Source organism: Somniosus microcephalus, chromosome 4 (genome assembly GCF_052327205.1).
Source record: "Somniosus microcephalus isolate GS21.2 chromosome 4, FLI_Smic_1.0, whole genome shotgun sequence".
Classification (NCBI taxonomy): Eukaryota; Metazoa; Chordata; class Chondrichthyes; order Squaliformes; family Somniosidae; genus Somniosus; species Somniosus microcephalus.
In genome coordinates this window covers 280,281,916-280,297,817 of record NC_140990.1, presented here as the reverse complement: position 1 = coordinate 280,297,817, position 15,902 = coordinate 280,281,916, and the positions used below count along the sequence as shown (strand labels likewise).

At 40.5% G+C, this 15,902-nt stretch overlaps 2 protein-coding genes across 8 annotated transcripts in view; one reads left to right on the top strand and one right to left on the bottom strand.

Moving 5' to 3' along the window:
- LOC147120507 (extended synaptotagmin-3-like) overlaps positions 1 to 7,332 on the top strand; it is a 152,280-nt gene extending 144,948 nt beyond the window's left edge. Inside the window, exon 23 of the mRNA XM_085986537.1 lies at positions 1,364 to 7,332. Within this exon, the coding sequence (XP_085842663.1) occupies positions 1,364 to 1,415 (52 nt within the window). The 3' untranslated portion in view covers positions 1,416 to 7,332. The remainder of the gene's footprint in view (positions 1 to 1,363) is intronic.
- Positions 7,333 to 8,713: 1,381 nt separating this feature from the next.
- The window catches only part of cep70 (centrosomal protein 70), a 47,834-nt gene continuing 40,645 nt past the window's right edge, over positions 8,714 to 15,902 (bottom strand). For 2 of the 7 annotated variants that reach the window (XM_085986525.1, XM_085986530.1), the window contains 5 exons: positions 12,792 to 12,950; positions 11,422 to 11,590; positions 11,108 to 11,222; positions 9,197 to 9,276; positions 8,714 to 8,929 (listed from right to left, as the gene is read on the bottom strand). In XM_085986525.1, coding sequence (XP_085842651.1) covers positions 8,868 to 8,929; positions 9,197 to 9,276; positions 11,108 to 11,222; positions 11,422 to 11,590; positions 12,792 to 12,950 — 585 coding nt within the window. In that variant the 3' untranslated portion in view covers positions 8,714 to 8,867. The other 5 variants (XM_085986528.1, XM_085986524.1, XM_085986529.1 and 2 more) reach the window with 4 other exon arrangements.

The window sequence follows — 15,902 nt, the reverse complement described above, 5'->3', positions numbered from 1 at the left end:
GATGGTGTGTGGCTTGGAGGGGAACTTGTAGGTGGTGATGTTCCCATGCGTCTGCTGCCCTTGTCCTTCTAAGTGGTAGAGGTCGTGGGTTTGGAAGGTGCTGTTGAAGGAGCTTTGGCGAGTTGCTGCAGTGCATCTTGTAGATGGTACACACTGCAGCCACAGTGCGCCGGTGGTGGAGGGAGTGAATGTTGAAGGTGGATGGAGTGTCAATCAAGCGGGCTGCTTTATCCTGAATGGCGTCGAGCTTCTTGAGTGTTGTTGGAGCTGCACTCATCCAGGCAAGTGGAGAGTATTCCATCACACTCCTGACTTGTGCCTTGTAGATGGTGGAAAGGCTTTGGGGAGTCAGGTGAGACACTCGCTGCAGAATTCCCAGCCTCTGGCCTGCTCTTGTAGCCACAGTATTTATATGGCTGGTCCAGTTCAGTTTCTGATCAATGGTAACCCCCAGGATGTTGATAGTGGGGGATTCAGCGATGGTAATGCCATTGAATGTCATGGGGAGATGGTCATTGCCTGGCACTTGTGTGGTGCGAATGTTACTTGCCACTTGTCAGCCCAAGTCTGAATGTTGTCCAGGTCTTGCTGCATATGGACACGGACTGCGTCAGTATCTGACGAGTCTCGAATGGTGCTGAACAGTGTGCAATCATCAGCGAACATCCCCACTTCTGACCTTATGATGGAGGGAAGGTCATTGATGAAACAGCTGAAGATGGTTGGGCCTAGGACACTGCCCTGAGGAACTCCTACAGTGATGTCATGTGATTGAGATGAATGACCTCCAACAACCACAGCCAACTTCCTTTGTGCTAGGTATGATTCCAACCATTGGAGAGTTTTCCCCTTGATTCCCATTGACTTCAGTTTTGCTAGGGCTCCTTGATGCCACACTCGATCAAATGCTGCCTTGATGTCAAGGGCAGTCACTCTCACCTCACCTCTGGAGTTCAGCTCTTTTGTCCATGTTTGGACTAAGGCTGTAATGAGGTGAGCTGAGTGGCCCTGGCGGAACCCAAACTGGGCGTCAGTTAGCAGGTTATTGGTGAGTAAGTGCCGCTTGATAGCACTGTCGACGACACCTTCCATCACTTTGCTGATGATTGAGAGTAGACTGATGGGACGGTAATTGGCCGGGTCGGATTTGTCCTGCTTTTTGTAGACAGGACATACTTGGGCAATTTTCCAAGTGTTAAGAGAAATCTTAAGTGTTGAGAGGAAATTGTGATGACCGTGGTTTTAATAAACTGTTATCTTTGATTAATTTTTGTCGTATGGAAGACAACATACATTTTTTCAATCAGGAAAACATTGTATTTCCTCTTTAATATCTTACTGATTTTTCTTTTATGACCTTTAGGTACAAACTGACCGATGATGGATTGCCAAGCAAAACAACACAAAACCTTTAATACTACGATTAATCCACAGCCTTATTTGATTTTCTATTGTTTAGTTTGGAGAAAGATCTTGTATATTTTCATGTTAAATCATTGAATAAGCGTGCTGTTAATTCTTAGTGTTCTGTTTGATGGCCTAGGACCACGTTTCAAGAGATATAGAACTGCATGTATGCCTAAAATTTCTTAAAACTATGTGCCCAAATTAGTGTCAATTCTTAGATTAAGTCAACTGCTCTAATCACTGGGCTGATGGTGAGGAATTGTACAAATTAACTTTAATATAGCAGAATAGCTAAAGTCTGCATGCCAATAGAGATTACATAGAAACAGTAGGCCATTCAGCCCCTTGAGCACATTCCGCCATTCAATTAGATATGGCTGATCTGTACCTGCCTTTGATCCAAATTCCATGTCAACTTTACCTAATAAAAATCTGTCACTCTGTCTTGCAAATTTCAATCAACCCAGCATCCACAGCCTTTTAAGAACTTAAGAAATAGGAGCAGGAGTAGGCCATTCGGCCCTTTAAGCCTGCTCTGCCATTCAATAAAATCATGGCTGATCTCAATTCCACCTTCTCACACTAGAGCCAGATGATGTAGGCGGGGTTTTAAATGAATTTTTTGCATCTGTGTTCACTATGGAGAAAGACGATGCGGACATAGAAATCGGGCAAGGGGACTGTGACATACTTGAACATATTAGCATCGAGAGGGAGGAGGTGCTAGCGGTTTTAGCAGGCCAAAAAGTGGATAAATCCCCAGGCCCGGACGAGATGTATCCCAGGCTGCTGTGGGAGGCAAAGGAGGAGATTGCAGGGGCTCTGACACTAATTTTCAGAACCTCTCTGGCCACGGGATGTACCAGAGGACTGGAGAACAGCTAATGTAGTACCATTATACAAGAAGGGTAGCGGGGATAAACCAGGGAATTACAGGCCAGTGAGCCTAACATCTGTGGTAGGGAAATTATTGGAAAAAATTCTGAGGGACAAAATTAGTCTCCACGTGGAGAGGCAAGGATTAATCGGGGATAGTCAGCATGGCTTTGTCAAGGGGTAAATCATGTCTGACCAATCTGATTGAATTTTTCGAGGGGGTGACTAGGGGGGTGGATGAGGGAAATGCTGTGGATGTGGTTTACATGGACTTCAGTAAAGCTTTTGACAAAGTCCCGCATAGGAGACTGGTCAAGAAGGTAAGAGCCCATGGGATCCAGGGTGCCTTGGCGCGTTGGATCCTAAACTGGCTGAGTGGCAGGAGGCAGAGGGTAATGGTCGAAGGTTGCTTTTGTGACTGGAAGCCTGTGTCCAGTGGGGTACCTCAGGGATCGGTGCTGGGTCCCTTGTTGTTTGTGATCTACATAAATGATTTGGATGAGAATGTAAAAGGTATGATCAGTAAGTTCGCAGATGACACGAAAATTGGTGGGGTGGTAAATTGCGAGGAGGAAAGCCTCAGGTTACAGGACGATATAAACGGGTTGGTCAGATGGGCGGAAAAGTGGCAAATGGAATTTAACCCTGAAAAGTGCGAGGTGATGCATTTTGGACGGACAAATAAGGCAAGGGAATACACAATGAGTGGTAGGACCCTAGGAAGTACAGAGGGACCTTGGTGTACATGTACATAGATCCCTGAAGGCAGCGGAACAGGTAGATAAGGTGGTTAAAAAGGCATATGGGATACTTGCCTTCATTAGCCGAGGCATAGAATATAAGAGCAGGGAGGTTATGATGGAGCTGTACAAAACGCTGGTGAGGCCACAGCTGGAGTAGTGTGTGCAGTTCTGGTCACCTCACTATAGGAAGGATGTGATTGCTTTGGAGAGGGTGCAGAGAAGATTCACCAGGATGTTACCTGGGATGGAGCGCCTCAGCTATGAAGAAAGACTAAACAGGCTGGGGTTGTTTTCCTTGGAGCAAAGAAGGCTGAGGGGGGACCTGATTGAAGTGTACAAAATGATGAGGGGCATAGATAGGGTAGACAAAGAGGAACTTTTCCCCTTAGTAGGGGGGTCAATAACAAGGGGGCATAGATTCAGGGTAAGGGGCAGGAGATTTAGAGGGGATTTGAGGAGGAACTTTTTCACCCAGAGGGTGGTTGGAATGTGGAACTCAATGCCTAAAAGGGTGGTAGAGGCAGGAACCCTCACAACATTCAAGAAGCATTTGGATGAGCACTTGAAATGCCATTGCATACAAGGCTATGGACCAAATGCTGGAAAATGGGATTAGACTGGACAGGGATGGATGGGCGGCGCAGACATGATGGGCCGAAGGGCCTCTTTCTGTGCTGTAAAACTCTATGACTATCTCCATATCCCTTGATTCCCTTTGTAAGATTTGGAGCACAGGTCACACACACATTACCCAAAGGGTTTAGGAGTTGTAAGACTTTAGAGAACTAGTTTAAGCATAACTCTGATACTATTGTGTGATTGAAATAGATACAGTAGACATACAACCCATGACAGATGAGGGCGATCTATGGCCCTGGCATGGAACAAAACAACTGGACGGATGGCGAGGCAGTACGGTGGTCTTGGATTAGATGGATTCCTGCATCTGCTGCAGCAGTCACTGCCACTGGGTCATCCCTCAAGCTGTTAGGCCGTCAGCCACCTTGGAGGCTAAACTTGACCAAGGTGTTGGGCTGTAGCCACCTCTGGGAAGCCTTCGCCCCAACTGCCTGTTTTCTTCTCTCGGTCGTCTGTTTTTATACCTTATTTCGATGGGCTGGTGGATACCTGGTGTCAATCATTTTTACCCATCCCATCATCCAATTACAAGGGAGAGGTTACCTGTGACAGCCCCCTCCCAGCCTCATGAGGTCATTTTCCTCCTTATCTCTGTTCTAAAAATCTTGTTGCCTTCTCGTAGACAGCTTGTTTATCTTACAGCTCATTGCTGCATCCCTCTTCAGGCCTACTCAAAGGCCAGTTTTTGTGTTCTGACTCTAATTCAGATCTCTGTACAGCTATTTTTCCTCATGACTGGAATCTTTGTGTCATCAACTTAGGCAAACTGCTGATCTAGAGAACAGACTATTACTTCTTTCAATCCACGATTTCTTACTCTTAGTATCCAAAAATCAATCTATCTGTCTTGAATATATTCAGTGACTGAGCATCCACAGCCCTCTGCGGAAGAGAATTCCAAAGATTCACAACCCTTTTGAGTGAAGAAATTTCTCCTCCTCAGTCCTAAATGGCTGACACCTAATTCTAGACTCCCCAGCTAGGGAAAATATCCTCCCAGTATCTACCTTGTCAAGGCCCTGTAAGAATTTTATGTTTCAATGAGATCACCTCTCATTCTTCTAAACTCTGGAGAATATAGGCCTAGTCTATGCCATCTCACCTCATAGGACAATCCCCCCATCCCAGGAATCAGTCAAGTAAACCTACATTGCACTCTCTCAGGCAAGCATATCCTTCCTTGGGTAAGGAGACCAAAACTGTACACAGTACTTCAGGTGTGGTCTCACCAAGGCCCTGTATAGCTGTAAGACTTCTTTACTCTCATACTCTAATCCTTTGTAATAAAGGCCAACATACCATTTGCTTTCCTAATTGCTTGCTGTACCTGCATGTTAATTTTGATTTGTGTACATGAACACCCAGGACCCTCTGAATAACATTTCCCAGTCTCACCATTTAAAAATTATTCAGCTTTTCTATTTTTCCTACCAAAGTGGATAACTTCACATTTCTCCATATTATATTCCATCTGCTACATTCTTGCTCACTCACTTAACCTTTGCAGCCTCCTTGCGTCCTCCTCACAGGTTACTATCCCACCTAACTTTGTATTGTCAGAAAACTTGGTCCTCTCATCTAAGTCATTGATATAGATCATAAATAGCTGAGGCCCAAGCACTGATCTTTGAGGTACCCCACTAGTTATAGCCTGCCAACCTGAAAATGACCAGTTTATTCCTATTTTTTTGTCCATTAACCAACCTTCAATCCATGCTAATTACCCACAATCCCATGAGCCCTAATTTTGTGCATCATCATCTTGTGTGGCACCTTATCGAATGCTTTCTGAAAATCCAAATACACCATATCCACTGGTACCCTGCTAGTTACAACCTCAAAACTAACAGATGTCAAACACTATTTCCCTTTCATAAATCTGTGTTGTCTCTGCCCAGTCATGATTTTCTAAGTGCCCTGTTATCATGTACCTAATAATAGATTCTAGCATATTTCCTACCACTGATGTCATGCTAACTGCTCTATAGTTCTGCTTTCTCTCTCCTTCCTTTCTTGAACAGTGGGGTTCTGTTTGCTACCTTCCAATCCATGGGGACCATTCTAGAATCTAGGGAATTCTGGAAGTGCAAAACCAATGCATCCACTATCGCTGTAGCCACCTCTTTTATAACACTAGGGTGTAGGCCATCAGGTCCAGGGGATGTCAGCTTTTAGCCCCATTAATTTCTCCAGTACTAATTTCTTTAAGTTCCTCGGCCCTTGGTTCCCCACTATTTCCAGAATGTTTCTTGTCATCTACCGTGAAGACAAATACAAAATTTGTTAGTGCTTCCAGATTTCAGTCCTGAATGGCCTAGCTCTAACTTTAAGATATGCCTCCTTATTCTGGATTCCTCCACTATAGGAAATAGTTTCTGTATCTACTCAGATCCTTCTCTAAAAAAAAACCTCAATTAGATCACCTCTTAACCTTCTAAACTCAAGGGAACACAACCAAAGTTTATGCAACCTGTCCTCATAATTTAGCCATTTTAAGTCCCGGTATCGTTCTGTTGAATCTGTGCTGTACTCCCTCCAAGTCTAATAAATCATACCTGATGTGCAGTGTCCAAAACTGAACGCAGTACTTAAGATGGGGTCTGACCAATGCTCTGTACAACTGAAGCATAACTTCCTCCCCTTACCTAATTGAAGTGTTTAAAATGATGAAAGGATTTGATAAGTATAAAGGGATATGGATCAAAGGCAGGTAAATGGAGCTGAGGTACCAATCGGCCATGATCTAATTGAATGGCGGAACAGGCTAGAGGAGCTGAATGGCCTGTTTCTGGGTTATATTCCATCCCACTTGAAACATTCCATTAGCCTTTTTGATTAGTCTTTGCAGGAGTACACAGATCCCTTTTTTTTCCCCCCCAATCTCTCGCCATTAAGAAAATATTGATGAATCTTTCCAGGCCTGAAAAATTGCACTTTGTGGGACAAGATTTTGAGAGAAAAGTTCATAGCTTAGCTGCAACAGCCAGAACTGAATTTCACCTTGGCTTTCATGCTTAATCAACTTTGAGTTCATTAGCATTTGCCAGACTACTATTCAGTACTACTCAAATGGTTCCCTTTATTTAAAAAAGTGTACTGGAAGAACAAAATGTAAAAAAAATCTCATTTTTGATGTCAGTTTGAAGTATATATTCCAGACACAGAAGGTTGTTTGGTTTGTACAAATACACTGGATAAATTCAGTTAGTGTGTTGATTTTAATGTATATTTTCCCCCACATAGTATTTAACGTTTGCTTTTAAGTATAGTCAGTTTTTATTTTTACAGAGATTTTTTGACCAAAAAACCAACTTTGTACTCGGTACTTCTGAGAATTCTCAAGCCCCGTAATCTGATATCAAAATAGTGAGTCTCATATCAATGATTCACGTTAATTGGACCAATATCTTGGAAAATCATTTTCAAAAGAACAGATTGCAACACATTTCATTGTTGTAAGAATTAGCCAAATATTGCCAGTTAACTCTTTATTAAGGAAAAACAGGTCTATTTTTAACAAATATTTACATTTGTAAATGTCATGTGATGCCAGTTATTTGAGTATAATGCTTTAAGGAAAATGCTCATGAACAGAGCATGGCTACTGAAATATGATTTGCTATTATTAGCAGCTGTAAATAATAAATTGATTTCATATGAACAACCACTGTGTTTACTTTGTCTAGTGTCCTGGCACTCAGTAGATGTAAAGTCAGCTCCTTTTTAAAAAATCTATCATTGATTACATTTTAGTGACTAATCTGACAACCTAAATATCAAAAGATACTCAGCCATTTGTTGCTGTACATAAGACCAATCATCAAAGTCCATGTTGAGAAAGTAGCAGTATGACCCAGTCAGATTTTACAGCTACAGCAACTGTGGGGTAATTTTAACCCCCAAAAACATGTGGGATGTTAATCTCAAACTCAAACCCAACCTGCCTACTTCTGGTTTTAAGAGGCGGAATGGGCAACCAACCGGCTCCCAGGAGGCATAGATTTTTTTTTTTTTTTTGAGGCTGCGTGCCTCAGATTTTAAGTTTTTCCAGCATTAAACACTAGCTGGCCAGGTTTCCCAGGCCTTGGGAAAGGGAAGCAAATGTTCCCTAAAGGGAGGCAAGTGCTTTTCCAGGAGCACTTCCCCTGCGCCCCCCCCCCCCGCCAAAGTTAAGCTGCTTCCCTCCCCACGATCGAACTCCCCATCCCTGCAATCACTGACCCCCAAGCTAACCTTCTCTTCTCCCTGATCTCTGACCCCTTGTGTGATCACCATCCCCCAAACCACACTATTCCCACCCGCTCAGCATCCACGCAGGGAACATGCTAAAAAAAAACACATGCTGTGGAGTTTCAGGGACACTCGGACTTACACCTCTGCCGCCCCCCCCCCCCCCCCCCCACAGACTTGGAAATTCCACCCCAGTAAATATCAGGGCCTACTTTGCACTTAAACTTTTGCTCAGACAGTTTTTGCTGACAACACAGTCTTCAAGGAAGGTTTCTGCAGGCAAGATAGATTGGGTGTGAAACTTCATTGTTAGACTGATGCAGGGGTACAGTTCATCTGTTCCCACCATAAACAGAGCTTCTTACACTTGAAGCTCTTGGGTTACCTCACATGAAATACCTATCTTAAAACAAGTACTCCCTGATGAATGGCAAAAATCTATCTGCAGCAGTGGAATAAGAGACTCGTCTCTCAAAGTTGCATTGCTCACCAAGCTATAAAATGAACGTTGTACATGAGGAAGTAGATCTTGCGGTTTCAATTCCACCACATTTCTGGGGTTATTCTGGAGCTTTACAGAATGAATATTACCCTTTTTTGTTTGCCCATGAAGTCCAGTTTCAATGACTAGGCACATGCCCTGAAGATTTGCAAATATGTGGGAACTTCAGCTGCTCAAAAAACTTTTCAGCTGCTGTGGCATATTACTGAAATGTACAGCAAGTGTCTCCATAGGACCGCATATTTTGTTTAAAAAAAAAATTCACTGATCAAGAACAAAGTACACTATTGGCAAAAGAATGTTTCACAAATTTGAGGTAGTTAAAACAAATATTTAATTAAAGCATATCCAAAAATAGAAATTCACATTATAAATAGATAAGTCTACAGTATTGCAAAAATAAACATTTGCATAAGCACCAGCTGGCAAGCAAATTCATTACAAATGCTTGGAATTCTCTCAAGTCTGTTTTATCTGGTTTCCAGCTTTAGAGCACAGACTGCTGGTAAAATATGATCCATACTGTCGATCTCTGTAACAAAAGGAGCAAGTCATACAATTAGAACATAGCAAGTTTGAATGGAGAAAAGTGTTAATGCCAACAGATGTGTTTAAACATAGGTCATCCCTCAAAAACAACATTGGAAAATTGCAGAGTTATGGTAAAAACAAGGTTAAAATAAAATGTTTAAAAAGTTTATAGTACTGGCATTAGCCAACTATCTGGATGTGAATCCCATACAAAAACCTACACTAGCATAAAAGGAATTGGTAAAATAATTCAGGAAGTAGTTCTTACCCAATATCTGGAGCAAGTCCTGAAAGAGAGTGTAGAATGCTGGAAAGAATTCTTCATGTTCTTCCAATTTAGTGATTATGCTAAAAAGTTAAAAAAATTAAATGTCTTTACGAAACAAAGTCTATAATACAAACACAGGAGACTTCACTTAAGAGCAAGGTTGCATTTACGACAATGGCCCGTTAAAAACAAATGGTTTTCCTTTAACTGCAGCATACTCTTAAACTAAGGTGATCATACACCCTATGTTATAGTTGTGGAGTTCAATTGTGTAATAGTGTTTTATCGATAGAACGCAATCCTCCCAGTGCCCTTTTGCATTGCAGTGTGCCAATCACAACGTAGCCTTGTGTTTTGTACCGCTTTCAGTAAATTCTTTCAGGACCACAATAATGCTGGTCTAGGATGATAGTTAGCATAGAATTTGGCATAATCTATATTAAATAATGCCTTCAATTGCTGAGGTACTGCTGATAGCAACTTGACAAAGTAAAAATATCACAATAGGCGTCAGCATTGGCTCAGTGGTATCACTCTTGAACTCATGACCTTCTGACTCAGACAAGTCCTACTCCAGAGATTTGAACACAATCTAGACTGTCAGCAGGGACGTCTTTTCGATGAGATATTAAATAGGTGGACGTAAAAGATCCAGTGGCACTAATCGAAGAAGTGCAGAAATGTTCTCCTGGTGTCCTGGCCAACATTTATCCCTCAACCAACACCTAAAGCAGATGATGTGGTCACTTATTTCATTGCTGTGCACAAATTAGCTGCTGTGTTTCCTACATTGAAATACACTTGTTCATTGTCTATAAAGCGCTTTGGGCATCCTGAGGTGCTATATAAATACGCTCTTCTTTCAAGAGGTTACTTTTTTAAAAATCTTATTTATTTTTTAACTCTGTTCTACAAATTCTCACTTTGATGCTTACCTGCTCCAGATTTTATTTCTGCTGTTTTCCCTGTGTGTGTCACACATATACTCACACACACATATATATACACCCTCGTTTACCTTGGTCAAGCAGCTCACTTCATATTTAGAATTGAGCATACTTCTAATTACAGTGTATTCCAATTAAATTTTACTTTTTTCCATTTTGATCCATTGTTAGTCTAGTAGAAATAAAACTAATGATTAAACCCGATATAGTAGTTATTAAACTAAATTAATGTTAGCTTGTATAACATACAGTTTGTATTTTAACAGCACAAAGCAAGAGCCCCTCAGACGTAAATGCTGCAGTCATTCGCGAGTTTAAAACATTGGGGAGAGGGGAAACAACTCAGTTCCCACAACTGGAGAAACACTACAGAAACAAATTACTGTAGAATCAAAACATTATATACAGCTTTTTTACATTTAAAAAAAAACTTCAGATTTTCTTGTTAACATAACTTGAGATATACACTGCCTAAGTGTCATTTAAAACCCGCACGACAGAAATGTGATAACGAATGGTAAATTACATAGCATTTACAGGACAAAAATAGGCCATTCGGCCCAACTAGTCTGTGCTGGAGTTTATGCGCCATACGAGCCTCCTCTTGCCCTACTTCATCTAACCCTATCTGCATATCCCATTTCTTTCTCATGCACTTATCTAGCTTTCCCTTAAAGGCCTCTATGCAATTCACCTCAACTACTCCATGTGGTAGTAAATGGTATGATTACTAAACAGAAAGTTAACCAAATTTATTTTCACAAGATTACAGGATTTTTGCTAATGAAGAGGAACTATCCTTATTTTTTCCATAATACAAATGTACTCCAGGAATAAAAATAAATTCTTAAATGTCAAAAGTTAATTCAGTCTAAATTTCAGAGATTCTCTAATTACAAATTAGGCAGATATAACTTTTTAGTCCTACTACAAGTGTCTGACATATCTGACCAAAAAGAATTACCTGTCTACATCCTGGGTGCCCAGGAGTTGCTGCACTTGTCTGTAGGCATCAGCATTGACAGAGCTGCACAGTTTTCCAATCATATTCACTAACACACTAGGAGGAGTGGATTCATCTGAAAAGAAGTTGAAGCTTTCAAAAAGGTTTTCACGAGAAAATAAAGCATAATTAAAATTAAAATCAATGTTAAATTTTAATTTTGTTTATGAAGTGATTGATTTAATTTACTTTTTCCCCCCGCCTAACAATATTATGTTTAAATTTTATAGCAAAATATAACAGCTGCAAAAATGCACTAAATTCTAGCTTCTTACCTAACCCCACAAGTTGTCGAAGATTTCTCATAGCATTGTTCATTTCACCAAGTTTACAGTATACTTCATTCATTCGAGGATAGACTCCACTGAGAGAGCTCACATCAAACAGTCTCTGGAAATGAGATACAATAGCCTCCAGTGTCTGTGGTGAAGCACTTTTACATCCCTAGAATGATAAACAATTAGTTTATGAAGATAATTAATAAAATTGCAAGTTAATAGATTCATATTGCTGATGAATGTGTTTCAGCAGTCAAGGCTTTTGGTAGAATTCCCTAAACCAACAACCAGATTCAATTATTAACACAAAAGGTATGTCCCATTGCCAAATCAATTAGAGAGAAAAATGTACAAGGTAATAACAAAGAACTTCAGATAAAGGAGTACCAAAGTTCAAGGTTACTCAGTCTTGAAACTGAGATTAAACTGTTGCATGCAACTTGAGTGGCTCATAGAACCAAAAACAATTTCAGCAGAGAGGGCGGCTATTTTGTCCATTCCATTTTTATATTGATATTCGGACCCCAACACACTGCTCTTCCCAGTGAATCTTTTTGTCTGATTATCTATTACTTATAAAAACTAGTATATTTATAGAGAGATTTTTGAGTGTTAAAAAAATTAAGCATATTTTAAGATGGCCAGTTCTTTTGACATTGTAGTCCCAATATTAACTCGGCAGGCAATTTTAACTGCCTGCCCGGCAGGTTTATGCTGAGTGGGTAGGGTTAAAATCGTGTGTGTGTGTGTGTGTGTGTGTGTGTGTGTGTGTGTGTGTGTGTGTGTGTGTGTGTCTCAAGATACCAAATTTTGAATAGAGATTTGCAAAAAAAAAAAAAAAAAAATCCTTTCTTGTCCTGTTTTACAAACAGAATAGGTAATTATAGAAACAACCACCAACCAGGCAAGTGTTTTAGAAACAATAAACAAAACGGGCAAAAACATTTACTGGGGAAAAACAGGGAATTGGGGTTTGAGTAGATAGGTCTCAATGGGGTAATTCAATTCTTTCTTAAAAAAAAAAAAAAAAATTGCAGGTGCAGAATTTTACTTTTAAAACTCATCCATACAACTCGAGCAGAGTTAGTTTTTGACAATGAACTAGATTTGCCAGATTACATCAGGATTAAAACCACAAGCAGATTGTAATATTTAATCTTCCTTCTCTGCATATGTGGAAAGGGAAAAAAATTAAGTTTACATTTTGAAAATAGTGCAATAGTAACAGTGATCAAGCAAAGAAAGTGTAGGCCTACAGTGCATGTTGTTATCAATAAAATATAGTGGTATGTGGTTTCACCCCCCTCCCCCCCAATCATTTAATACCAGAGCTAAAATGTATTCAAATTTTTAAATATGAGGCATACTTGTAATGCAATCTTTCCATGTTTATTTTCAAAATCGTCCAAAATTGCATCCACTATCAACTGCAAGTCCTCAAAACTGACTTCATCACTTGAGTCATATATAGCCATAGTTTTCCCAGGTACCAACTTTGACAACTTCTTTAAAGATCTGTACAAGCCCTGAAAATTTTTTTTTAAATATATGGATGAAATACACACCAAACCTTAAGAAAGTGGTTATAGCTAACAATCTGTAAAAGCTGTCGTAACACTCAATTTTATTTGAAACTGTTTCAATCAGTATTCAATACCTTCCAGCAGACACACCATCTTATACCCTGCTTGAAGACCTACATCAATGAAAACAAAATAGTTTTTATTCATTGATGGGATGTGGGCGTCGCTGGCTAGGCCTGCATTTTGTGCCCATCCCTAATTGCCCTTGAGAAGATGGTGGTGAGCCGCCTTCTTGAATCGCTGCAGTCCATATGGTGTAGGTACACCCACAATGCTGTTCGGAAGGGAGTTCCAGGATTTTGGCCCAGCGGCAGTGAAGGAATGGTGATACAGGTCCAAGCCAGGATGGTGTGTGGCTTGGAGGGGAACTTGTAGGTGGTGATGTTCCCATGCGTCTGCTGCCCTTGTCCTTCTAAGTGGTAGAGGTCGCGGGTTTGGAAGGTGCTGTTGAAGGAGCTTTGGCGAGTTGCTGCAGTGCATCTTGTAGATGGTACACACTGCAGCCACAGTGCGCCGGTGGTGGAGGGAGTGAATGTTGAAGGCGGTGGATGGAGTGCCAATCAAGCGGGCTGCTTTATCCTGAATGGTGTCGAGCTTGAGTGTTGTTGGAGCTGCACTCATCCAGGCAAGTGGAGAGTATTACATCACACTCCTGACTTGTGCCTTGTAGATGGTGGAAAGGCTTTGGGGAGTCAGGAGGTGAGACACTCGCCACAGAATTCCCAGCCTCTGGCCTGCTCTTGTAGCCACAGTATTTATATGGCTGGTCCAGTTCAGTTTCTGATCAATGGTAACCCCCAGGATGTTGATAGTGGGGGATTCAGCGATGGTAATGCCATTGAATGTCAAGGGGAGATGGTTAGAGTCTCGCTTGTTGGAGATGGTCATTGCCTGGCACTTGTGTGGTGCGAATGTTACTTGCCACTTGTCAGCCTTCATCCCTTGTCTGTAGCTGGAAATAATTTAGCCCATTTTAATTAACAAAGTCCCCAATGTGTTGTGTTTTGTTTATAATAGTCAGTATAAAAGCTGGTGGGCTCAAAAAGTAGAGACAAACTACCGCGAGCCCAGTTGATGAAACCACCCCACAGGGCAGACAAAGGTAAGCGTCTCTGAATATGTCCAAAATTAGGTTTTGGAACAATCTACTACAAAGAGCTGCAGATGTACAATTCTCTTCCACTCACAAATGATACTGGACTTGGTTTTCCTAGCAGTGTAACGTTTAGGGGTAGGTAGAATACGCTCACTAGCAGGTCCGTCCTTGAAATTGACCCAAGAGCAGAGATCAACCATGAGCCATTTGAGGTTACAATAACTGAAACCCATTATAAATACATTTTAAACACCTATTTTGACTAAAAACACACAAGACAACTATGATCAAAAAAGTGGTGATTAATTGTTCACTTTAGTACAAATTTCTATGCCAGAGTCCAATATATAACATTCCTCAATAAACAGTATTTATAATCATTTAGTATCGGATTGTATTACATTACTAATTTAAGTTACAATACCTTCAGTGCAATTAATTGTTCAGCCCACACCTCTATAGTAGCAACAAGGTGCATATACAGCAAAATATTGTCTGGAATAGCTTCTACATGAGGTTGTGAAAGCAATTTTTGACTCAGTTTATAAATCTTTGCTGGAGAATGTTCACTCCTTAGAGTAAATGGTCATCATCTTTCTTTGATATGTGATAAGAGTATCCTTTGAGAGCCGTAGTCATAGAAACATAGAAGATAGGAGCAGGAGTAGACCATTCGGCCACTCGAGCCTGCTCCGCCATTCAATGCGATCATGGCTGATCATCCAAGTTCAGTACCTGGTACCTGCTTTCTCCCCATACCCCTTGATCCCTTTAGCCTTAAGAAATATATCCAACTCCTTCTTGAATATATTTAATGAATTGGCCTCTACTGCCTTCTGTGGTAGAGAATTCCACAGGTTCACCACTCTCTGGGTGAAGAAATTCCTCCTCATTTCTGTCCTTATTGTGTCTCAAGGGGTTTTTATACCCTTACCTATATAACAATTAAGAAGGACTCCAGGGTGGAGAGTTTAGTTAACGGCCATTTTATTTACAATGTGCTTCTTCACTCAATGCACTACATTTCCCATAGTGCATTGCAAATCACCACTACAGTATCCCATGTGGGACAATTCTAATACACATTCAAAATACACAACAGTCCTTATCCTTAGACTGTGACCCCTGGTTCTGGAACATCCTCCCTGCATCTAGTCTGTCCAGTCCTGCCAGAATTTTATAAGTTTCGATGAGATCCCCTCTCATTCTTCTAAACTCCAGCGAGTACAAGCCCAATCTCATAATTTTATACAAATCATAAACAGTTATTTGAATGTAATCCAAGAATGCTTTTGCATTAGAAATGTCCCTAATATAAAAACACTCTTGGGAATTAAGTAGCATTAGGCACAAACCAAAAGCAATTATTTGAGTTTATTCTATCAGAAATTTACAAAATCTTTTAAAAGAAATCCATATTCCCAGGAAACCAATATTCCTACTTTTCAGTTAAAAAAAATTGTAAATCCTGGTATAGTTTTGGCTGCCATTTTTTTTAACTACTTTTAAGACAGAAGGTTCTAAAGTAGCTGCCTGAAATCTCGCAAGAAAATGCAAAGTCTGATTTCCATGGATCTTTTAATACATCGAAATGTAGTTTCTAAATTCTCCCATATAAGTTTTGTTTTTATATTTAGTGTGCTGTATATGCATACAAGTATAAATAATTTAATTATACAGAAAAATGCTGCTTTCTTTAATTAGAAACATTTAGATAGAATAGCAAATATCTGCATATTTTTAAAGGGATGAAATCTCTTAAATGACATGCTCACAAACTAAGACTAATGCATTACCTC